At 39.1% G+C, this 24,757-nt stretch overlaps 2 protein-coding genes across 3 annotated transcripts in view; one reads left to right on the plus strand and one right to left on the minus strand.

The window, feature by feature from the left end:
- znf236 (zinc finger protein 236) overlaps positions 1–11,697 on the plus strand; it is a 55,495-nt gene extending 43,798 nt beyond the window's left edge. The window contains exons 26-31 of the mRNA XM_016497990.1: positions 68–208; positions 2,058–2,215; positions 2,676–2,861; positions 9,574–9,703; positions 10,153–10,350; positions 10,985–11,697. Coding sequence (XP_016353476.1) covers positions 68–208; positions 2,058–2,215; positions 2,676–2,861; positions 9,574–9,703; positions 10,153–10,350; positions 10,985–11,151 — 980 coding nt within the window. The 3' untranslated portion in view covers positions 11,152–11,697. The remainder of the gene's footprint in view (positions 1–67; positions 209–2,057; positions 2,216–2,675; positions 2,862–9,573; positions 9,704–10,152; positions 10,351–10,984) is intronic.
- Positions 11,698–12,754: 1,057 nt separating this feature from the next.
- On the minus strand, positions 12,755–24,733 carry mbpb (myelin basic protein b). Of its 2 annotated transcripts, XM_016497992.1 has the most exons (5): positions 24,605–24,733; positions 14,163–14,264; positions 14,008–14,034; positions 13,542–13,616; positions 12,755–13,459 (listed from the first exon to the last, which is right to left on the minus strand). In XM_016497992.1, the coding sequence occupies exons 1-5, from the start codon at positions 24,719–24,721 to the stop codon at positions 13,424–13,426; spliced, it is 357 nt and encodes a 118-aa protein (XP_016353478.1). In that variant the 5' UTR covers positions 24,722–24,733; the 3' UTR covers positions 12,755–13,423. The 2 variants fall into 2 exon arrangements, with proteins under 2 accessions (XP_016353478.1, XP_016353479.1); XM_016497993.1 differs by lacking the exon at positions 14,008–14,034.
- Between the last annotated feature and the right edge of the window lie 24 nt (positions 24,734–24,757).

The raw sequence follows: 24,757 nt of genomic DNA on the forward strand, positions 1-24,757 counted from the left end.
TTTTGGAATAGCCATGTCAAAGCAAAGCTAATCTCTTCATTTATCTGTTCTTTGACTGTGTTTAAAGGTCAGGACCTGTTACCCCAGCACTGTCCAACCTCTACTCCAAATATGAACACTGAGATCAGACTTGCTTCGGGCAGCAGCAGTCTGACGATAAGCAATGAGCAGCTCCTTCCTCAGAGTCCTCCTCCCTCAGCTATAACTGGTGAGAGCTGAATAATAATAAAAAATCAAAAAAATAGTTTTGAGGATCTGACATGTAGAGCAGGGGTGGCCAACTGGTGGACTCCAGTCCGAATCTGTAACATGAGATGCTTCCATCCAGACCCCTAAGCCTTTTGCCAAATGCTGTTTTCTAATAAAACCAAATTTATATCAAGCACATCAAGGTCAGCTCAGAGCAGTCAGACCATGGGTTGCTACTACAGTTAACTCTTGCTAGTTGCTACGTTCAGACGTGCGGTTGTGCGTGCATTGAAGAGAGCAGAAAGCGATGCGCAGACAGATGAAACTTTCAGTGAGTGAAAAACAATGGCATTCTGAAAAAGTAGGAAAGTTGGCGGTAATAATTGTTTCAATTAATAAAATAATTGATACTTTCGACTCCATTTTCTTAAAAAGAAATATTTTAAAGGCTGAAATGTTACGTTTATCATTTTATAAAACTTACATTTGAGCTTAAATATCCTGTAGATACCCTGGTCTGGCAAAAACCATCAATTCATGTTTTTAGACCTTGGCTGGTGAGGAGGGTTCATTACTGGACCTCAAGCAATTTTAGTGGAAGACCCCTGATGTAGAGTAATGTGTTCGTGTACGTTTTCTGTTTATGGTACAGTAGGGCTAAAGGTTCATGGGGTAAAAGGTGCATTTGATTTTATTCTTCTCTAAACCACTAGATGGCACAAAAAGTCCCTGCAGCACTTGCCTAAACTTCTGTTTCACTTTGAATGTAGAAATGTACAATTTGTCATTATAATAAATAGCTGGCTGACTTTTTCATTTGTTGACGTGACATGGTTTGACTCAAATGGTCAATATCATTTATTAAGATGGGTGACTATCTTAGAGATGATCACCTTCTTTATAATGAGACCATTTAAACATATTCATCATATCATAAAATATAGGTATCATTACTACTGTAAAGCCAAATGAAATTATTTGGGGATGTCCTTTAATCAAGTGTAAGAAGCTTTCAGAATCTGTTTTTTAATTACATGAATTTAAAATGGTTGAACAAATTTCAATTATTTTATTTTTCAAAACAGAATATGGTACAAACTGTGCTTAGGTGATTGTATTAATTTAGAAATTATTAAAAAAAATTAATAAATACTGATCGATATTACTGAGGGTATTTTGCCATATGCTGGTGAGCTTTTACCCCAAGTGTGAAGTAAAAGGCCTCCCTCACCCCTTATATACATTTGTCATTTTTAAACAAATCAGACTGCTTTTTGTTTCTTTTCTGTCACAGTTAAATAAAAGATATAGATTTTTTCTTCAATCACTATGGAAGCGGTAAAAAAGCAGATTTTTCTTAAGGGGTGCCTTAAGCCCTGTTGTACCCTATAAAAGCTAGTGGTTTGACTGCAGACATATATAGATATAGTTCTATACTTTCTCAATTGTGAATAGGCTGTTAATTGCATGTTCTGTCTACTTTACTGCAGGAAATCTTACTAACTACGCAAGTAGACAAACTAGACAGCATGTGGTGGTACATGATTATTGTGTGCACTTTCTTTTACAGACAGTGTATTTCTGTGATGATAATAGAAAGCTCAGTTAAGGGTTTGAATAGATGCATGTGCCATAAAGCCGAATGTTTAATGAATAAGTATCTGCATTCATTTTGCCAGTTTTGTGACTAACTTACCCAAGCAAGATTGTCTCCGCCATGACAGTAGTTGACCTGAAAATTGTCCATAGGAGAAAATTGACTGGATTGAATTGAGAACAGTTCTCAGTGAGGATGTTTAGAATGACGTATGTCCATATTTTCTTGATCCAATTGTTTAGTTGTGTCTCTGATTAAATCTTCCCATCAGTCAATGCACTGGCACCCAGCACCTCCCTATCCCAGACAGGCATGTCAGCTCAGAGCCTGGTAATGTCAACAGCGGGCATGGCCAGCGATGGCAGCGTGACTCTGACTCTAGCAGACACACAGATACTGGATACGGTTTCTCTCAACCTGAACACACAGGTAAATGCACACAAGTGATAAATGCTTTTAACAGATTATCAAGAGCAATTGCCATGTTATTCTCTATCAGAGAAATAACTCAAAATCACATTTTTGGAATCCCTGCTCAGTTGCTATGAATCGTGGGTGATTTCTTGCGCTAGAAAGCTGTACTCAAAGTCGCTTTCCAACCCGAAAAACTGTGATTTTCTATCAGTAATCACACATATCACAATATAATAATCCAATCTCTAAAGCTGATTTAAAGCCATGTGTATTGTGAAAAGCGCTATATAAATAAACTTAATATATGAAATATCAGAATGTCATTCATGGGTTTTAAAATCATAAAACAAAATATCTTGTACAATGTTTATTCAAGTGAAGCTGATGTCTACATTTCTCAGCTGTTTATTGTGAAACAGTCTGTCATTTATTATTTATATTTTAGCTGCGATGTGCGTTTCATTTATGCACACAGATCATAGATAACCAGACGGAAGTGAAGGAAGCAGAGATACAGCAAAAGCACCAGTGTTACTACTGCAGTCAGGTGCTGCTGACAGCAAATGCTCTCAGAAGACACTGCAGACAGGCTCATGGAAAGGACCGCTGCCATGTGTGCCGTGTCTGCAATAAAGCTTTCAAACGAGCAACACACCTCAAGGTATCATCCTCATACACATCTTTGCAGTGTTGAGTAGCTCTACTCTGTGCTGCCACACAGTCCGTGACATGACCACTGGAAAAGATCAAGACGCAACATCTGCAGTTCAAACTATGATTGTTGAAAATTCTTGGGCCAATCATCCTTATTGTTGGGCCACTATAGACATGTAGTAGCTCTTCCAGACCAGTCATTAAAATCTCCATTTCCACATTTTAATTATTAACCTGAATGGAGGAAATGGTCATTTTGACTGTTGAGCTGTTATCTTATAGCCATTTTCTGATATGTTCAGCTCATCAACCTTTAGTTGACCTTTTAGTAGCTCATCAACTTGCACATCATTACTGTATTCTCAGGTCTTTCCCATAGACAATATAAATTTTGGACTTGTGTCACCTGAGAATTACAGCCCAATGAAAAAGAAAGTCACGTTTACCAACGGTCATTTTCCATTGCTAAGTATGAATGGGAATATACTTGTTATTTTTATACTCATGATATTCTCTGGAGATGCGAGTAACTGTGATGCACATGTATTAGAGAAAAAAATCACTTTTTTCCTGAAATGTTAATGGTTTTTGTGAATACTCTGAATGAATGACCATAGTCTTTCAGCAAAGACTACAGTGCCTTGCGAAAGTATTCATACCCCTTCATTTTTTTCACGTTTTGTTATATTGCTGCCTTATGCTAAACTGCTTTAAATTACTTTTTTTCCACATCAATCTATACTCCATACACCATAATGGTAGAGCAAAAAACAGGTTTTTAACATCTTCGCAAATGTATTAAAAATAAAAAAACTTAAATGATTCCATTGCGTAAGTATTCATACCCTTATCTGGGACAGTTCAAATTTAGCTCAGGAGCATTCATGTTGCTTGTAGATGTCACTACACTTCAAGTGAAGTTAACCTGTGGCAAATTCAATTGAATGGATATGATCTGGAAAGGCACACGCATCTTAATAAAAGGTCTAACAGCTGATAATGCATATCAGAGCAAAAACCAAGCCCTGAGGTCAAAAGAACTGCCTGTAGAACTCAGAGACAGGATTGAGTCAAGCCACACATCTGGGGGGGAGTTCAGAAAAAAATTCTGCTTCATTGAAGGGTCACAGAAGCATGTAACCATCAGATTGTGAGAAACAAGATTCTCTTGTCTGAAGAACTGAAATTCCAAGCATCATGTTTGAAGGAAACCAGGCACTGCTCATCATCTGCAGAGTACCATCCCAAAAGCTGTGGGGCTGTTTTTCAGCTGCAGGGACTGAGGGACTCGTCTGAGTAGAAGGAAAGCTCAATGCACCAAAATATTGAGATGGCCTTAATGAAAACCTAGTCCAGAGCATTCAGAACCTCAGACTGGGCAGAAGGTTCACCTTCCAACAGGACAATGACCCTAAGCACACAGCAAGAGTGGCTTATAGACAACTCTGTGAATGTCCTTGAGTGGCCCAGCCAGAGCCTGAGCTTGAACCCAATCAAACGTTTCTGGAGAAACCTGAAAATGTGTCTGTGCCCATCCAACCTGACAGAGCTTGAGAGGTGAGGACAAGAATGGCAGATAATTGACAAATGCTGATGTGCAAAGTTTGTCGCATCATACCAAAAAGACTTCAGGCTGTAAAGGTGCTTCAACAAAGTACTGAGTTAAGGGTATGAATACTTATGCAATGTACTTATTTGATCTGAATACTTTCCGTACCCACTGTGTATATATATATATATATATATATATAAGCCATATATATATAATGCTTTGTCATTATGGTGTGTGGAGTGTAGATTGATGTGGGAAAAAAAGAAATTTAAAGTAGTTTAACATAAGGCAGCAACATAACAAAACATTAAAAAAATTTATACTTTTGCAAGGCACTGTACATGCACTTTCTACATTTTATTTAAATTTCTGAATAATAATCATTTTGATTTAAGCGCAACCTGTGTTGATCTGATTACAAATGGTCAGTGCTAAATACAGCTGTAAATGGGATCCAAAACATTTTTTGATTCAGTCACTGAAACCCTACAGAAGTGGTTCATTTCTGTTAATCTGATGGCAAGTGGTCATTTCTAAATACAGGTATAAATGGGGTCCAAAATATTTTGGGACATGATCACTGATGGATGTTTGTGATGTGCCTACACTTCAAATGAAATGTTATCACATCTGTCTTGGTGTAAGTACAGAAGTACTATACTTTGCTGTTTATATGCAGTTTTAAAAGAAAAGCACATGCCAAACATGCTCATATGCATGAGACTTCACAGAACTTTGATATGCCTGATATCGGTTGATTTAAAGCAGGTGCTCCACTAAAATAACTGAGAAATCTGCTTAAAACATCACAATTGTGCTTAGGTGCATGTTATTATTAGGGGTTCAAGCGCGAAGCAAAAGTCATCAAAACCAAGTTGAAGATCCATTGTCGATCGCAACCGGATGCCAAAACGTTTGAAATGGGTTGGACCACTTTTACTAAAATGGCTATAACTCTTGAATGGAATGAGGTGTTTTCACCAAACGAGGATCACATATGAAAGACTTCAATCTGAGGTCACAGCAAAAAATTGGAGAGTTTGACCACTTGGTTTTGCTATAACAAGGAAAAAACATTAAATTGACTGTAACTATGCAGCCATTAGTCCGATTGAACTCAAATTTGGCATGCAGTGTCTTGCAGTGTCCAAAATGCCACTAATATCTATGAGGGCATTGGCATATCTTGAAAAACATCAGCCAATCAAGTTTGAGCACCCTTTAGACAAAGTTAACGGAGGCAGATCGGAACTAAACTCGTGTGCCTGTTTGACTCATGGCTCTAGAAGTCTGTAGCAAATTAGCTCAAAAGGGAAATGTATATAAATAATTACAATTAATTATAATTAATGATAATTAATTATAATTATTTACCTCAGCTGCCAGTAGTAACTGCAGTCCAGCGAACATTCAGTGTAATTTCATATTAACTCTAAAGCCCTATTCACACAGGATTAGTATTACCTGGTGACATCTAGTTATTTGTAATAATTGCGGAGATTGTCTGTGATCTTAATCCCATGCGAATCGGCCACGTCTGTCATTTGTAAAGAAAAAATACCCCCGCAAGTGACCTACCATATTTCGCCGAACACCGAGGTCCCGTGATAATATTATCCCGTGCGAATCGGCATCCCTGTGATTTGGCCTGGATTTGGTGGTTTTTGTTTCACGTGCACCTTTTTATCCATCTTTCGAGAAGAATGGAGGCTGTTGGAGTGTTTTGATAGTATTTTGGGTGCTGGGTCATATCGCTATACAGTACAGGGGCGGTTCTAGGATTTCATCCACAGGCGCGCTGAGCCCTCAGACAATTAGATAGATACAAATTACCTAAATTGTATGGAGTAAATATACACAAATATCCATTAAAGCTACAGAAGTTACTTAGTTAATGACGAGAAATGTACTTAGTAGAAATGCACGAGTCCGTTATGCACATCCGATATTTTCTTAACGTTCACTTAAGACGTAACCAACAGTTTTTACGTCGATACTCATCAAGATAGCCATTCAGAGATAATTTTGTGCCAATTTGCTCAAGACGTGAAAAAAACCCATTTTGGTATTTGCTTGCTGTCTGAGAGACGGCTTCCTTGTGTGCCGCACAGAGACGATCTATGACAGCGCGCGAGTACCGCATTGAGATCTCTTTCGTGCCGTCTTGTGCTTGAATAGCTTAAAATGTTTAAACTGACAAGCCTTAAAACACACGAGAATGATAAACTTAGAGGAAGCAGCACTGGCCCGATCGTTCAGATAGTTTTAGGGGGGGCTGATGCCCACATAAAAAGGGTCTAGAACCACCCCTGTCGCTATACACCATACAATATCATTTGCAGAAAGAGAAAGCTGAAAACCATCAGAAGAGGAAAAACAAAAAGAATGATTAGATGGAGATGGATGACATGTAGCCTATAGCAGCATGTGGTAAGAAACATTCATATCTGGGAGATAAGTCAGTAAATTCGAGTAAAATCACAGGCTTCGCTTATCCCGTGTGAATGCGCCACATGAAATTCAGATGTGTGGGGGGGGGGTAATTTCTAAATCACACGGTCCCCAGATAAAGCCCCGTTCACACTGCCAGCGACTTTTTCGCTGTATGTCGCTAGTCTGTGCTGTGAAGACGCTTGTGGGCGTTCCTACTGCTGTCGCTCTAATGTTATTGGTAAGTTAGACTGCTCGTCTGGACATATAAAATGCAATCACAAACTATGTATATTGCCGGTAAAACGAAGATATTCTAATATGACTAGGAATTAGACTTAAAAGAAATAAAAGTACCATTCTGCTGTTGGAGAGTGTTGTTATATAAACTACAGCAGTGCTCATGAATTAAATCATTAACTGGTGCTAAACTAAACTCGAACCATCAATGTATGAATCAAACTCACTTAGACAGCCAATAGTTTCTTTTCTACGCATCATGTTTTTTATATCCATGTATGTGGTTACAGTAAAATCATATAAAACAGTGAAATCGCTCAGGAAATCTGTCCTGTCTTGCCTGCACTCGAGACGGTGACATGTGAGCGCCACTGACAGATTCTTCACTCCTATTGGTTGTCGCTCGCGAAATTCGCTGGTCATTTGCATAAAGTTAAACATTTCTTAAAGGGGTCATAGTGTTTTTGTTGTTTTTTTGTTTTTTTTTAAACAAGTAGACATGTCATTCTAACATGTTTTACATTTTCTTCTTGATTACAATATTCACATTTTCCAGTTTCATGTCTCCATATTCTCTTCAAACCGCTATTAAGAGCAGTATGGCCAAATCCGCTTGACATGCCCACATTCTGTCGCCAACGGTCACTGTCTCTCGTGTCACTGGAAGTGGCCAGCTCTCCATTGAAAATGAATGGGAGCATGTCGCTTTGTCGCTGTGTGTCACTGGCAGTGTGAACGGGGCTTAATACTAATCCCGTGCGAATAGGGCTTAAGAAAGGATATTTTCGTGGCCACAGAAAATAACTTTCTTACAGTATTAATGCATTAGAGCATGTAGCTATAGATCGGATCGTAAAAGGGAAATTATTCATAAGCGTTTTGAACGCTTTTGCGAACGCGTTTTGAAGCCGTTGAACGAGCGTCCGGATGCAGTCTCGGATGAAAGTCTTGATGGTTTGGAGGTGGTGTTGGAGTCGCGATCACGTTCTTCCGGGTTTGAAAAGTGATGAACTCCAAAAAGATGTTATTCTGACTCTGTAGTGGTCGGGAGAGTTTTCTCCCAGATGGAAAGTGATGAGACAAGAGAGCAGAGCTAGAGAGACATCAGCTGAGATTCAAGGATCTTTGGTGAATGGAGAGACAAGGCCGCAGCCTGGCACAAACTTAGGAGGTCCTTCGAAGACTAGCTCAGTATCCTCACCTTCTCAGAATCTAAAAGAACCTAGACTGAAGGCGGGTCACTGATGTGATTGCCTTTATCTTCTATCGAGGTCACACCTCTGGTGGATCAAAGAGCCAATGGTGTCTTGAACTTTTGGAGGGAAAGTTTACAACTCTGTCTCCACGCATGGTATTTTGCATATGCAACTGGATTGGATGTTGATATGCAAACTAGTAAAGATTCTTAGAACACTACTATGTTGCATAAGTATCAACATATAATATACACTCTCATTTAGATCATCAGAATACAAATTCATAGAGACCAAACATGGTATAAGTGGAGGTCACACCTCTGGGGGATCAAAGAGCCAATGGTGTCTTGAAATTTTGGAGGGAAAGTTTCCTACTCTTTGTCTCCAAGCATGGTATTTTGCATATGTAACTGGATTGGATGTTGATGTACAAATTATTAAAGATTATTTGAACACTAATATGTTGCATATGCATCAACATATAATATACACTCCCATTTAGATCATCAGAATACAAATTCATAGAGACCAAACATGGTATAAGTGAGGTGATATTAACTAGTGATCTATCATAAGCATGCATAAAACAGTATACAATACACAAGACCATATACAAGAACGTAATAATCATACACAATGACCTGGGGATATGCATGATAGGAAGGTTATAGAAAAAAAAAGTCTATGAATTAAATGAAAGAAGTCATTTCCTATAGCAGTATGTGTCTGTTTTAGAGAGAATTAAGTGGGGGGGAAGGGGAAGATTCTCTCTACATACTTTTAGGTCGTAAAGTTTATCTGGTCTGGCTGAGGTATCCTGGTGGTTACCATGGTAATCAGGGGCCTGGGGGTCGTTCACAGACATCCTGGCACCCAGTATAGTTGTTGGGTGAGGGGTCTGTGATTATTTGTTAATCTAATGAATAATTGATTTGTTAATTCTAATGAAGAAATTTGAAAGAAATTGGCCACCCTGTGGCACTATAGTGCTTTACGTCTCTCATATCATGTGATGTTTCATACGAACACACAATATTCATATCATATGTTAGATTTCCTCATTCTGAACAACTTTGCCTCAAGAACCACTGCTGTCAATCAAACCTTTCATTAAATATTTGATATCATGTAAAAAAACAAAACAAAACAAAAATACTTTTCAAACTCATCCTAGACAGTTTGTCCAATTTTCACCAAAATTCCAAAAATCCATCTGGGAGATTATACATTTTATTTTGATCCTTTAGGACTTTGTAACTTTTAAAAACTGTTACATTTGCATTTGCAAATCTCTCTTTCAGGAGCATGAGTATGTCCATAAGAAGGGACCCAAAGTGAACTCTCAGAAACCCAAAGTGTTCAAATGCCCTAACTGTGACAAAGCCTTTTCCAAACCCAGCCAGTTAGAAAGACACAATCGCACACACACAGGTAAAGCAAATCTTCGCTCTTGCTTTGTTGATTACTGTATTGTCTTTGTCCCACATATAGACATTTCTGTACAGCATAGCAGTTGATGCCACTAAGCTGTTAACTGCCTGTTGTGATTTGTGAACCTTGGAAGTCTCCTCAGTAGTTCATATACCTGTATCGTAGGACTTTCAGTCGATTGAAAATTGTATTTACATAAAGTTTGTTTTGTTTTTTTGTGTGTGTGTGTGTGTACAGCTGAAATGAGTTAAACTTTAAAAAAGTGCATTTTAAGACTCCATTATAATTAATTTATTAGTATGTTAAATTGACATCCATAAACACCATATAACCTCACTGAGTTTTTTGAGAGCGAAATGTTTTTAAATTGCACATCTTGAGATGTCAGTGTATGATATAATGCAGATTCATTCAGCAAACGATTCATTGGTGTGTTTGTTTGGTTTCAGGTGAACGGCCCTTTAAGTGTCCGCTGTGTGACAAAGCGTTCAATCAGAAAAGTGCTCTGCAGGTGCACAGGGTCAAACACACAGGCGAGAAGCCCTACAGATGTGAAGTGTGCACTATTAGCTTCACTCAAAAGAGCAACATGAAGCTGCATATGAAGAGATCTCATGGTTATCTGCCGTCCTCCAACAAACTGATTGGTATGTGTGGAGCATCTTCAGTTCTGTCAGTTCCTCAACAGCTTATGTTTACTGATCAGAATGCTTTTAAGATCATGAGAAACAAATAGTTTTTTAAAAAGTCAATGTCACTATTATTTTCTAAGACATTGCATTGTGGATTGCCACTGGATGACTTCTAAGCTGTCTTGGGTTTAGGAACTACTTTTACCATTAAAATGCTCAATAGATTACTCTGAAGTTTAAGAGCAATTAGGAATTTTACTCCTAATTTTAGAGTAAGGACCTACTTTTAGATTTTTTTTTTTTTGTGAATACAAGCCCTGGAACAATGTCTTATGGGCAAATGAATCAAAAGTAAAACTTTTTGGTAGACTTGGGCCTGCACAGCTGGATCATGCAGGGAGAAAATGATCTGATACATACAGATAAGTCTACCACAGAATAGCTAAAAACATGAAAATTGACGTTTTTAAATGCTGTGGCAGGACCAGAAATGCTGCTAAACGAAAAGACATTTTCACAGCACTGTACACTAATATTTATTTTTCTTCTAATTGGCTTTGTCTGTATTTTTAACTGCCACCATTTTAACCATTTATAATATCAGCAAAAACTGACTCGTTCTGTCAACCTTCTCTTAATTTGTTCACAGCAAAACCACAGGAAGTAGAAGTGGTGTTGGAACACGATTCTGAGTCAGATTCCCAGCAGGCACCGTCACAGGAGGGCAAAGAGACTCAGTCAGAGCTGGATCTGGAGGAGGTGGTGCAGGAGTCTTCAGAAGACTGGCAGTGTCCCATCCCCACAGTCTTCCCATGAACACCTGACAGCAGCACACATTCAGTTCGATTTGATTTCAGTTACATTTGCTTAATTTGATATTAGCAATGCCAATTACTATCTTTTTATTCTTGCCAGCAAGTGTGACTTACATTGCACAAATCACACATTTCTTTATGTGAATGTACATGATTTTGTATACTTCTTGTTACATTAGAAAACCAGTCAAAGACAGAACTTGCTGTTGTGTTTGAAAGTTTAATTTTTTTAAGGTTTTTTTTTGTGCTATTTTTAATTTGGAGCCATATTTGTCACTACTAAAGTAAACATTGTACTTGTGTATTGGAATGGACATTCTGTAGTTTTCAGTTGTATCCTTACCTGTGGTAAAACTAAAACAGCTATTTAGCACAGACAACACTGTCTGACATTGTCAGTATGTCAAAAGACTGTATAATTACATCTAATATACTAGAGCTGTAGAGCTGTTTATTTGATTTAATCCTCGATACATCATATAAATCAGTTTTATAGGAATAATCCAATTTTGGCAAACATTTTTGTAATATGCAAAAATATTTAAGAATAAATGTAGTTTTTTTTTTTTTCCCAATGTTTATCCTTTTTTCACTTTCATTCACTTATTATTTTTGTTTTTCTGCAGCTTTATTCTAGGCTTTTAATCTGTTCATATGAATGTATAGGTTTTATATATGGGTTTATTTATGGATTAAGTGGGACAGCATGGAGTAGTTTATAATTAAACTAAATGAAATCTGAAACACTGAATACACACACTGAATACATATTTTGGTATTTGTTGTTGATTTTATATGTGCACTTATAGTAGCTCTGCGTGGAGCGAATATGCATGACAATTAAGTCTTGCATGAACTTAAATGGATTCAAAATTTAATATCCTGTTGATCAGTGAGTGATGACTATTTTTTCAAGCACTGCATCAATACTTCTGCAGTGTTTATCAAGCAGTTATTGAGCAATGGTACAAAAAGAAGGCAGCTACTCTAGACATCCTTTAGAACCAAATAAGTATATACAAAACATGTTCGCTACTATAGAATTGTAGCATAAGCATTTTAAATAATTAAATTATATTGGTACATTGTTACCAATAGCAAGTCCCAAGTGTGAGGTACAAAGCACCATATGACTAACATGGCAACTATGTAAAATCCTAACGTAAAATTAATTTATACTGAACTAACACAACAAACCCAGCCTCCTCGATTAAGTCCACTACATGCCGTAAGTGGATTCTTACTTGCATTTTGTAACATTTGCTAAACTGATTTTAAATAGCAAAAATGCTAAATACACTCTAAAAAATGCTGGGTTAAAAAGGGACAAACCTAGCTATTGGGTTGTTTTGACCCAGCAGTTGGGTTCAAAACAACCCAATAGCTGGGTTTGTCCCTTTTTAACCCAGCATTTTTTAGAGTGTACACTCTAAAAAAAAATGCTGGGTTAAATATAACCCAGCGCTGGGTTAAAAAGGGACAAACCCAGCGGTTGGGTTGTTTTGACCCAGTGATTGGGTTCAAAACAACCCAACCGCTGGGTTTGTCCCTTTTTAACCCGGCATTTTTTAGAGTGTAGGCATAAAAAGAACCACAAAAATAAAAAAGTTTCAAACTTTTAATTGTCGCCATTAATTAGGTGTAACAAACACAGAAGACATCAAATATTCTTTAGTTTAAATAAGACCCCTTTTTCCATTTGTTTTGCATGAATAGAAAAGGAAGGCTCAAACTATGATGACCAAAGGACACAGAATCAGTCATACTCAAACTAACTCAATCTATGGTTACCAAATTCATTAGAAATCTCTGGATCCAAACAAACATTTAAAGAACAGTTTGTGTTTGGAAGTATAATATACATTGTGGATTTCAGAACACAAGTTATGCATTATGGGATGCAGACTACCTCCTGGCAAACCCCATCACACTGTATGGAGAAGACTGTTCATCAACATATAAAAGGTGCAGAAAACACATTTGAGGTCTAATACACAACATGCTAAGAGAGGTACTGGTTACACTTAAGCTGTGTAGAGGTGAGTGTTGATGCTACAGAGACAAGACAAAACCATTTCAAAGATCAAACATACACAACTATGTCAATACATGTTTGACAAGACTAAACAGGAATAATTCAGAAGACCGATTGCGTTGTAACAGTGCAAAAGCCTTTTCAAGTCAATGTTACTGTATTAGAAAAATAAAAAAACTTTTTTGCATTCGTTTTCCATCCTTTTCATCCTCTTTATCTTTGAGTGGGTAATGAGGTTTCAACGCTTGGTAGATGAAGCAGACTGGCTTCCGCCCTGAAAAAGAGACTATTAATAAACACAAACTAAATTTTAATAACGATGTCACATGTTCATTACTGATGAAAAATGCTGTTACCAATTTGAAGATCCGGGTTAAGGTATCTCCACGTCCCTTCTGGCCTTTGGTGGAGCTCTGTGATTTCTGCTCTCTCTGTTAATAAAGCAGATAGTGTTGTGCATACTGTGGTTTTTCATTTAGAAGTGTTTTCATATCTCCAAAATTGGAGAAAATCATTTTGTCAGTGTTTCAGAAGTCTGAGACAGGCTGAATAACAGTTTTTCGCCAGAACAGTGAGTTATAAAAAAAACAGCCCCTGATGAAAAGCAAATTGATGATAATGAAAAATAAATTCAAAGTAACAAAGCTACTGATTACTAATAAAATACTATAATAAAATATATACTATGTATGGGACTGAGGTAGTGGGAGTTTGCTGTTTCCATGATAACTGAGTAAAATCAAATTGTGAATTCAAATCGAATATATAAATCACCTAAAGCATAAAGGGAATAGCTGTCCACCTCAGAAGACTGAAACTTACCCTAGATTTGGGGGTAGAGGGAGAAACCTAATTGGGGGGGAAAGCAAAATACAATGAAAATCAATTTTTAAAAAACTATTATTGATTCTGTCTTTAAGTGTTTTCATTTTTTGGTGTAGTGTGAGAGGGAAAAAGGAGGAAAGAGAGATACAAACAATGGTTCTGAAAAAGTGCATGACAGCATTCTCATCTGGACGGCGACGAGGAGATGCGCTCGATCTTTGAGGTGATGCAGACAAACCACCACGAAAAGACCCCTGTGTTGAAGAGACGACATTTCTGATCATTAAACATTTAATCAAAACTGTACCTTCAGACTAAAATGTTTGATCTAAACTTTTAAAGACAGAAGGAAAATGGGAAATTGGGGAAAATGCATAGGGAAAATACTTCCATAACCAAGGCTGATGAAAAAGTGGGCCTACTGTATTATGAATACTGTACATTTTCGACATACCTCTTTTCACATTTCACATACTGTTTTTCACTTATGTAATAGGGAAGATTGCATATTTGAATACATCCTTCACCTCCCTCCCTCTTTATTTCATAACAGTATTAGTCTGCATATCAATGGTTCAAGCTTCCATTGCTAGCTCTAAAATGACGTTTTGAAATTAGCAACAGAGGATTGGAATGAGATGCGTAAGAAATTAGTTCAACACATAAGAGTGTTTTAAGAACAAAAACCTGACAAATGTCTTCAGGAAGAAAAAAAAACATCTGAACATTGTCTAAAGGTGTGGTAACCCTCCGGCTACTAACGTAACCTCAGTTCCCTGACATAAGGGACACTTGTGGGAAACTCCTGTTTACTCTGATACTGAAGCATGATTTGTTCACGTTCATGTAACTGCATGAAACAATGGCGCTTCAACCCATTAAAAGAGTAGGAGCCGACCACTATATAAGTTGGCTCAGAGAAACTCATGAAATGAAAACTCAATTTCATGAGAATCTTTCGACTGAAGTGACAGTCATCGATTCGCATGCAGCCTTATAGCATGGCAGCCTACGCAAAGCTCGTTCCCTTATCTCAGGAAACCGATGTTACGATAGCAACCGGAGCCTTCCCTTTGAACGGTCTCTCCTGTTTGATCGCTGACACTTGTGGGGAACACATCTTAACTGCCAACTGACTGTTCAACCACAAAAGAATGATTCGCCACGATGGCTCCCACACATACTTTGAGCATGAAAGGGGAGCACCCCTTATCCGCCAGCTCTTGTAGAATGGTTAGCACGTATGACACGTCGCACGATGACGGGTCCTAGTTCCATGCTGAACACCAGTCAGAGAAGACCAACCATTTAAGGGCATAAAGACGTCTTGTAGACTGAGTTCTAGCCTCTAAAATGGTATTAGTTACACTCATGGGGAACTGCAAAGGCTCCTGTCAAGGGGCCAAACATGAAGGCTCCATAGCTCTGGCCAGGGATGCCAAAACATGCCCTTCGCTTGCGAGAGAAGGTCCTTCCTCAGTGGTATCGGCCAAGGGGCTGCTGATAGCAGCTGAATCAACTCAGGGAAACACATCTGATTCCTCCAGAGTGGGGCCACCAAGAGGAGTGAGCATCTGACTTCTCTGACCCATCTGATGAGGAAGCAGGGCAACTGGGGGGGAGGCATACAGGTGAACGCTGGGCCAGTCGTGGGCCAGGGCATCTCACTGCTTTGAAAAATAAATTGGGCAGTGAAAGTTCCAAGAGGTCCATCTCTGCCCTGCCGAAGACAGACCAGATCATTTGAACTGTTTGAGAATGTAGTCTCCATTCTCCTGAAGCCACATTGTCCCTGGACAACATGTCTGTCCCTTGGTTCAGTCTACCCAGCACATGAACTGCTCTCAGTGAGAGGAGTTTGCCTTGTGCCCATAAAAGGAGGCATCGAGCCAACCTGTGAAGTGAGCATGACCTGAGACTGCCTTGGTGATTAATAAAGGCTACCATTGTCATGTTGTCCGAACGGACCAGGACATGGTGCCACTTTAAGGCTGGTAGGAAGGTTTTTAGGGCTAGAAAAACCACTATCATCTCGAGGCAGTTGATGTGTAAGCATTGCTCCAGGTTTGACCAGAAGCCGGATACAGGTCTGCCCTCGTACAGAGCTCCACAACGCAAGTTGGAGGCAACTGTTGGGACAACCTTCCTTCTGTAGGTCAGTCCTAACCGGATGCCTAATTGAAAAAGGTGAGATTTTTCCAAGGGGCTGAAAACATCCCAGGCACCAAGCGTGGGACGGGACATGGGCTTTGAGACAATACTGAGGCCTCATGTGAAGCAGGCCCAGAGGAATCACAGAGGAATCGGTGACATGAGGCTAAGTCCCCAGTTTGAAAGACGCCGCTAGCTGCTGAACAGTCAGGGAGCATTCTGGCATAATCCATGCCTGCATCCATGCAGAATCGATAACTGTCCCCAGAAAGACCACTCGCTGGCTGGGAGACAAAGAGCTCTTGGCTAAATTGATTCTCAACCCAAGCCGCTCCAGGTGGCTGGGCAGCAGTGACCTGTGAGCGATGAGTTCCCATTCTGATCTGGCTAAGACCATCCAATCGTCAAGGTAATTCAGAATGCTGATTCCCATCTGTCTTAGAGGGGAAAGAGCTGCGTCTATGCACATTGTAATAGTGCGTGGTGCCAGAGACAGTCCGAATGGCAGGACTGTATACTGATAGGCCACTCCCTCGAATGCGAATCTCAAGAAAGGTCTGTGATGAGGGGTTATCTGGATGTGAAAGTAAGCATCTTTCAGATCCACTTATAGAAATCAGTTATCGGGGCGTCTTTGTGCAAAGATCTGTTTCAAAATCAACATCTTGAACGGAGGCCGCGGGCGGGCTCTTCCGGAGCCGACCAGGCCAGGCCGAGATCCTCCACAGCCTTGGTTAGAACGCAGATCAGCTTGCTGTCCATGCTGGGCCGCGTCGAAGGCAGGGTTTCAGGCTCTTCGCCGGAACACGCCCACTCTTCGGCATCCCTAAGCTGTCAATGACATGGAGTCATCAGTGACAGCCTCCTCCTCAGATCCGCCGAAGGAAATCAAGCTGCTCATAGCCAACGAGGGCCACTGATTCTCAAGTGTGAAGCACACTGACGAATCGAGGCGTTGGGGGTCTGCTGTTTCTTCCTCCTAGGGGAGAGGGGAAATGGGAGAGCAGAGCGGGGAGGACCACCTTCATTAAAGAAGGCAATCCGCGAGTGGAGAAATGCGAGACTCATGTTCTCGCACTGAGAGCATTCCGTCCCGGTGAGCGCAGCCTCTGCGTGGGTGCTGTTCAGACAGGTGACGCACTCACCACGCCCATCTGCATTGTGCAGATGTTCCCTGCATGAGCCACACTTGTGGCACGACATTTAAAACAACGCTGCTGGAAATTTGCTCAGAAATTTGTTCTAAATTGCGCCGGATGGCCACAGGGGAAGGCTTCTGGCTTCTTCCGCTTCCAGGGGCTCCTTCTCACGGCAGTGAACAGCAGGCTGAGCTTCTTTCTTCTTCTTCGGGTTCTTGCTTACAGAGTCAGCAAGGAGATGATCTTCGTTGCTGAAGAAGAAAAATTCTGACGAAATGGTGCTCAGAGCCACTTTAGGTGGTCAACTCCTCCCCTTTTGGCAAGTTGAAATGATGTGCTTTGTATTATATTACCATTGCATCAAATTACAAAAAAACTAGTTTACGCTAATGCGCGGGTGTTTCTAATGCAGCGTCTATGGGAGGGACGGTAAATTTGACATTGTTCTCTCTTCTGACTGCCGTTATCAGTCTCTCTCAGTTTTTTAGCAGATCTCATTCATTGATCTGCTAACCGCTATGTTATGCTCACGTGTTCTGAAAATAATAGCTTTCTAGGACTAAACATTTTTTGGATATAATTGGTAAAAAACAACAACAACTAAATCTTTTAAAAACAGATTTAGAAAAACTAAAAAGCAATTTATTTCATTTGTATCATTATTATTTTTTTGTGCTATCATTAGTAATTTGTTTATTTGTCCTTATTTTATTACTGACTGCTTACGTGTCATTTTTTATTCAATTCAAAGTTTGAAATCAAGCTATCTTGTAGTACTGCAACAAAATTACCCCACTGTAAAATCAAAAATACAATGAGTGAGCAAAAATTTGTGAGATAGCTAGTTATAATGGTAATTAAACAATGTTTACATATAAATAAAAGCCTACATGAAAATCTGTCATATAAATTGGTCTTTCTAATCTCTCTTCATTAGAAATTAGCCTACTGATTGCCACCATTGATGGACAAATAATTTAATAATATAAAAAATATCTGTATAACAGTATATTCTGCAGTTCTTCCCTGCTGTACCGAATATCTATACTTTTCAAGGTATCATATCGAAATTAGAAATTCAAGTATTGTGACAAAATTAATTGTGTAGGGTGCCACAAATTTGTTAAAATTTCCAAAGGGAGCCGCGGCTAAAAAAAAGGTTGGGAAACACTGGTCTAGATGGCTTTGAAACCGCTTAGCCAATTCACTGAAAAGAAAGAACCGACTCAAAAGGATTGTTAATTCATGAATGATTGTTAATTGCTGGTTTAGTGGTCAGAAATACAGGACACACATATTAACTGCTGAAATGTTTGCAGGGAAAAGGTTTCTCAGGTCAGTCCGAGCGCTCATGCACATAGCCTCACCTGCAGGAACTGCCATCCTCTTAAATGTTTAGAGTTGTGATGAAACTAAAGTAGTGACATCTTTTCTTCCGTGTTGTGATTATATCCGAGTGATGATGGGCTTAGGCCGTTTTTGACTACTCAGTCACACTTTTGTGTACAGTAAAAGTGTGTGTGTGTATGTGTGAGAGAGAGAGAGATCATGAAGACTTGTATTTTGGCTTATTCAGTACTCAAATGTTATAGGCCTATTATATATATATTATACCCTCATTGGGGGCTGAGCCCCCCTAAAATGAAAATCCTAGAATCGCCCCTGCGAGTGATCCTATCGAGAGAAAAAAAAAAAAAAGGGGAAAAAAGTGTGGTGGGGATTTGGTCCTATCCATGGTTTTTCTTTTGTTTTGTTTTTTTTATTGAATTTTGAGATGTGAGTGTTGCACTCAAAAATAGAGGCAGATGATTGTGAGCTTGGGTTTAAGCAGTGTGGTATACAACAGAAACAGAATGGGAGCCTGTGTTTATAGCCGGTGATTTGTTGAGCCACACCGCATTCGGTGTAGACAGTATCACTGATTATAATGGGTTATATTGGTTTTGTAGTTTGTAATAGGTGCGATTTTCTGGTTTAATACTCCCAGAGAAATGCTATAATATATGTTTACGCCAAGTAATTTTGTGCTATATTATATAGGGAATCTTAAGGCCTGTTCACACCAACACAAGTGTTAGGCACTTTGGCATACAATTTTTCTGTTCAGACCAATGCATAAAAAACAGCAGAAGAGCTGAATGAACATGCATATTCACTCTTTGACAGTAGATCGGTTGACAGACATCGCTTTTTAGAAAAGCAGAAAATACCCTGGTTACTCTGGGACACAAAATGCTACATAACTTTCTATTTTTGACACCTGCATGTCACAGAGAAGAAAGGAAGTCTGAGATTTTTGTATTCACAGTGGTATTTATCAAAGAACATCAAACACCAACCCCGCATAGTAAAACAGTAGGCAAAAAGTACCTGGATTACTAAACGCTTCCAGTGAGATTCTGAAGTGTGCATCTGATGGACACTATACTATCCCATGAGGTCATGGGAGAGGATTTGTGAATGGCAGTGAAGCAAGTGATCACATGACAATGACAGCAAGGCGAATGCAGTACATCCGAATTTCATTCATACTGCACACATTCATACTATACAGATTTTTTTTTTTTCAACAGTTCCTAAGCAAGTTTCAAACCAAATGTAGGCTAGTACCTACTTTACAGTATCCTATTTTGGACACAGCGACAGGGACAAGATAACCGGTTCCAGATTTTTCCTCTGCTATTCACTGTTCCTTAGCAAAATACTTTGTTCATGAGTCATGGTTTTATGTATGTTTTTAACACTCTGGGCATGTGACCAAAAGCATGAATCCTACTGGTTGGCCAGTTTTCTTCATAGTGCGATGGAAAAGAGATTGAAAAAATCTGTCACATTGACTGATGCTCATGTTGGTCTGAACAGATGCATTAATAGACATTTATTCAAGTCTTGGTGTGAACAGGTCTTTGTATCCATCTATGCCCCAAACGGCTTATCCTCTGTAGGATCACGGGAATACTGAAGCCTATCCCAGCGATTCGGGCCACAGGCGGGGGACACCCTCCCAGTCCATCAAAGGGCTCACACACACATATCTAAAGGCAATTTGGATTGTGGGGAAAATCAGAGCACCTGGAGGAAACTTTTGCAAACATGGTGAGAATAAGGCCTACTGGCTCAGCCGGGACTCAAACCAGGGATCTTCTTGCTTTGAGGCAACAGTGCTACCACTGAGTCATCATGCTGCCCCCTTTATATACATTTTTAATGCAGTTCAATTTAATCTGAAAATCACTTCACATAAAAGTGAATGGCATCTGCACTCATACTGGTCTCTGTCTGACTCGATCATTCATCCTCAGCCTTATCCCGAGGTTACCCTAGTCAACCTGATCCAGACTGTATCCAGGCCAGATTCAATCGCATCCAGCAAAGACCATAACACAGCCCTTCTCGGCCAGCAATCTCTACGACCAGACAATCACTCATTGCAGATGGTCAGCAAAGGCCACAAACACATCATGCCAGGGCCAGCTAAAACCACAACAGACACCTAATCAACTAGCAAGATTATTATGCAGACACACACACCAGACCTCTATTGCTGGCTTTACTACAGTCTCTACCTCCATGATCTTAGCCTGCCAGTCAGACTACAACTCCTAACTCAATGATCTCAGCTAGGTCCATTGCAACCCATAGGGCCTTTCGCACCGCGGGAACCTTTTCATAGTACCAGAACTAATTGTGGAACTGCCCACTTTTTGCCGTTTTCGCACCGCCGGAACTGGGTGAGATTTTAGTACCGGACTGCCTTTTTCGAGAACCAAATTAGCTCCTACTCCGGAGCAGGGTCTAACCAGCACAACTGGTACTACCAGTGATGTAAGTAGACATTGATTGGCCAAACGCGTACGAAAACGCCCTCCCCTGCCATGATTTAAAACGCCGTGTAAACATACTGTAAACTTTGTGTCAACTTATTTAGCAATTATGGAGGACAGCGATAGATGGACGGACGCTGAAGTGCAGGCACTTGTAGCAAATGTAGCACTGCCAGTTGTCGTTGGAGATTCTTAGTCCTCCTTTCCGTTCTTTCAATCGCTTTACATATACGTCGACATTCCATGTCCATTATTGTGAAACCCGCGAGACACAACAAAAACACAGCTCCGATCACAGCGTCCTCCATCCTCCTGTTGTTAACATTGTTCTTCTTTGTTTCTGTTGTTGAACGCCACGCACAAATGACGTCGCTGTCGACCGGCTTATGTCACTTCCTAGTACACACTGTCGGTGCGAATGCACCCCTTTAAATGGTACTGGGAAATAGTTCGCGCAAAATCGTCCCAGTACTTTAGTACTGTACATTTAGTTCTGGAACTAAAGCGGTGCGAAAGGCCCTATTGTCTGTCTCAAAGGAGAAGAAGCTGCTTTGAAGTTGAATACCATCAATGTTTGGCATCATCAGTCATGCTGTGATTGATTAATTGTTAGGCCATCTTTGTATGTTTTCTTTGGCTACAGTATACTCATCATGTCAGTTTGCTCTTTCATTTTTAATCTTTTTTAAAGGTACAGAATGAACTTATTCTATTTACATTTTATTTTTGTTTTACTGGCATTGCTTTACACATGAAATGATTATGTAAATTAAGGAATGGTCATTAAGAAAAAAAAACAAGCTTCCTATATTATAAAATATGAGGTACTGTATCAGGATATTAAAAATAATGCATAGACTCACGTTCTTTAGAATGTTTAGATATTAGAACCATTTGGATTTTCTGCTTGAAAAAAGCCTTTTGGTTACAAAATTTGCCTCTATGAATATGTATTTCTTATAGTGATGTTCATGTACACACATGCTAAGCAAAAAATGTCTGACTTGACAGCTTATCAACTCTTTTCCTGACTGCAAACAGCCAATCTTGCAGATCTGACATCGGGTTTGGCCTTAGGGTTGAGAGAAGGATGATGGCCGAGGAGAGATGGGAGGAACACCTTGGGAAACCTCCAAAGGGCTGGACTCATCACCATCTGGGACTCACTGAGGTATGGGGCCTGGGCTTTCACGTTTTATGAGTACTAGCGTTAGCCCAGGAAGAGAAGGTGGCCATTGTGAACAAGCGTTCTATTTGGGAGCCATCCTCTTTGTGTTTTATGAAGACTTGTACCTCAATGGCATCATGCCCAGTTTCCTCTCACAGATCCATCAACACAACTTGCCCCTTGCATTCAGTTTAACCCCCCTTGCATTCGGTTTCATCTTACTATTAAGATGAAACGGTTGCCTGGCTGAGGCATTGGGACAATCCTTAAACTGAAATCCATTCTGAAATCCCCTTTCTTCACTGTGTTGCGGAGCAGTTACCACATATTGCTCCTGGGGGACTGCAGAAAGTATGCCGCTAGTTGTTTTGCTTGTTAGTAAGGTTAAGCATTGCATAACTTTCTGCATTTCACTTCTTGCATTAAACATTTTGAATCTAACGGCTACATCTATCTTTTTGAATCTATCTAATGGCTACATTGGAAGTTTTAAAATTAAGTACTTTCTGAAGAAACGACCTTTTAAACAATGTCAAAGCAAATGCATACTAAATATTTATATAATTATAAATCTTCATTAAAGTCAAAATAGTAATAATTAGTAATAGTAATAATTAATAATAATATTTTTTTTAACTACATTGCCCAATGCTCACAGCAAGGAAAGACTGCCTGTGAATAATAAATACACCTATAGTGTTTTCATATCCGTAGTGGTTTATTAGCTAATGTTAAAATTTCTGTATGTTCTGTATTCAAATATTAGCAGTTTCCTGTTAGTACAAAATAATCAAAGGATCTTTTCATATAACAGATTTTTTTGAAATCACATCAGACTTTGACAAACGATTAACCAACAGTATTTTCATTAATACTGTTCAAAAACCGCTTACTCTTGCTTATGCATATAAATTAGACCTGAGTTGTCGACCCTTTACAAGACACTTTACCTTGGCAATTTCAAATTCACATTGTGACCACACCAATAAAAAAAAAATAAAAATAAAAAAAAGCCAGTGTTCATGTTGTTAGATATATTTTAATCAAGCAAATGTCAAAAAGCTCAGGACAGGATGAGGCTAAGGAACAGCTTCAGGGTTGTTCTGGAATATGTAGGTTACACAAGCTGTTGTTGTTACAAAGTGTTACAAATGGGACACAATCTATAGGGGTTACTAGTGAGGCATTAACACTTAAAGATCACATTGTTACATAGGAGAGATGAGTTAACCTGAGGCATTTTTGAGAAATCTGGTTGAAGCAGCAACATGTAGGTCTGAGACAAAACTATTATACAACTGGAACTATGACATCTCAATCTCTTTGTCACATTATTTAACATTATTTTTCCCCACAAAATTAAAACTAGTTAATCAAAATGTTACACACTGCGCAAGTCAGTAATTACGTAACGTTACATTTTAACCATCATATGGCACTTTAAAAATAAGGTCACAAATATAAACTTACATCATTATGATCTCATTTTACACTTTCCCACAAAGCCAAAAAGTTTCCCAACTTTGGTGTTTGTCACCTAACAGCTTAAATATCTTTATTGTAGAAGAAAAATATTGATCTCCCTCTTTTCTTAAAAGTTAAGGCTCTAGAAATTGCATAATTTCACAAGCATAACAAATGTTAAGGATAATTTCCAAAATTTTGCAAATTCATTTTAGAAACCAAACTGATCGGTAATGGCCTCTGCTGTACCATGAAAAACCCTGAGGTGCTCCCTTAACACCATGATGTTATAAGATAATTGGATTCTAAAATGGCTATAAAATATATAATATTCATCGGTCACATACTGTATAAGAAAAAGTCACAGATATGTGAAAATTCTCTTTGCCAACATAAACATCCTGGCTGAGACTTAGTACCACTCATTGTACAATACGCTATATGTACCATCTTTTCTGTTTAGTACAGAACTTTTCACTGACAGCAACAGAAATGTTGAAAAGTCGTAAAAACACTTAATTTTGTTCCTACACAGGCATTTCGAATACATTTGAACACTTTATAAAAGCTAAAAGTCATGTTTATAAACATCACACTGTATGCTGAATCCCTGAATCACAGTAAATTCCTATAACAAATCAAATTGCAGCTTTATTCAATACTGGATACTATATGACAGCAGGTTAAAGAGTTAAAAGTCAATTAAAAAAAAAAGAAAATCACACGCAACTCATTTACTGGTGGTGATCTCATAATCAAAAAATAATTGCAGGTCAAGATAAATTCAAGCAAATAGAACAGTAGTAAAGGCTCATGTGGAGAACTCTGAATGCCTGCTCAATCCTCACCTTTCCCTTCTTCTTTTTATCCCCTCCAAAGAACTTTCCGATCTGATCCATAACAGTTGGGTTCTTCTTACTGCGGCCCAGCCTGAATGTTGACTGCGAAGAGCTTGCAGATGCCATGCTGAGTGTTTGCTTTAATCTCTGCAGCGGTGTTTT

This window comes from Sinocyclocheilus anshuiensis, unplaced genomic scaffold (genome assembly GCF_001515605.1).
Source record: "Sinocyclocheilus anshuiensis isolate Anshui unplaced genomic scaffold, SAMN03320099.WGS_v1.1 scaffold979, whole genome shotgun sequence".
NCBI classification, from domain to species: Eukaryota; Metazoa; Chordata; class Actinopteri; order Cypriniformes; family Cyprinidae; genus Sinocyclocheilus; species Sinocyclocheilus anshuiensis.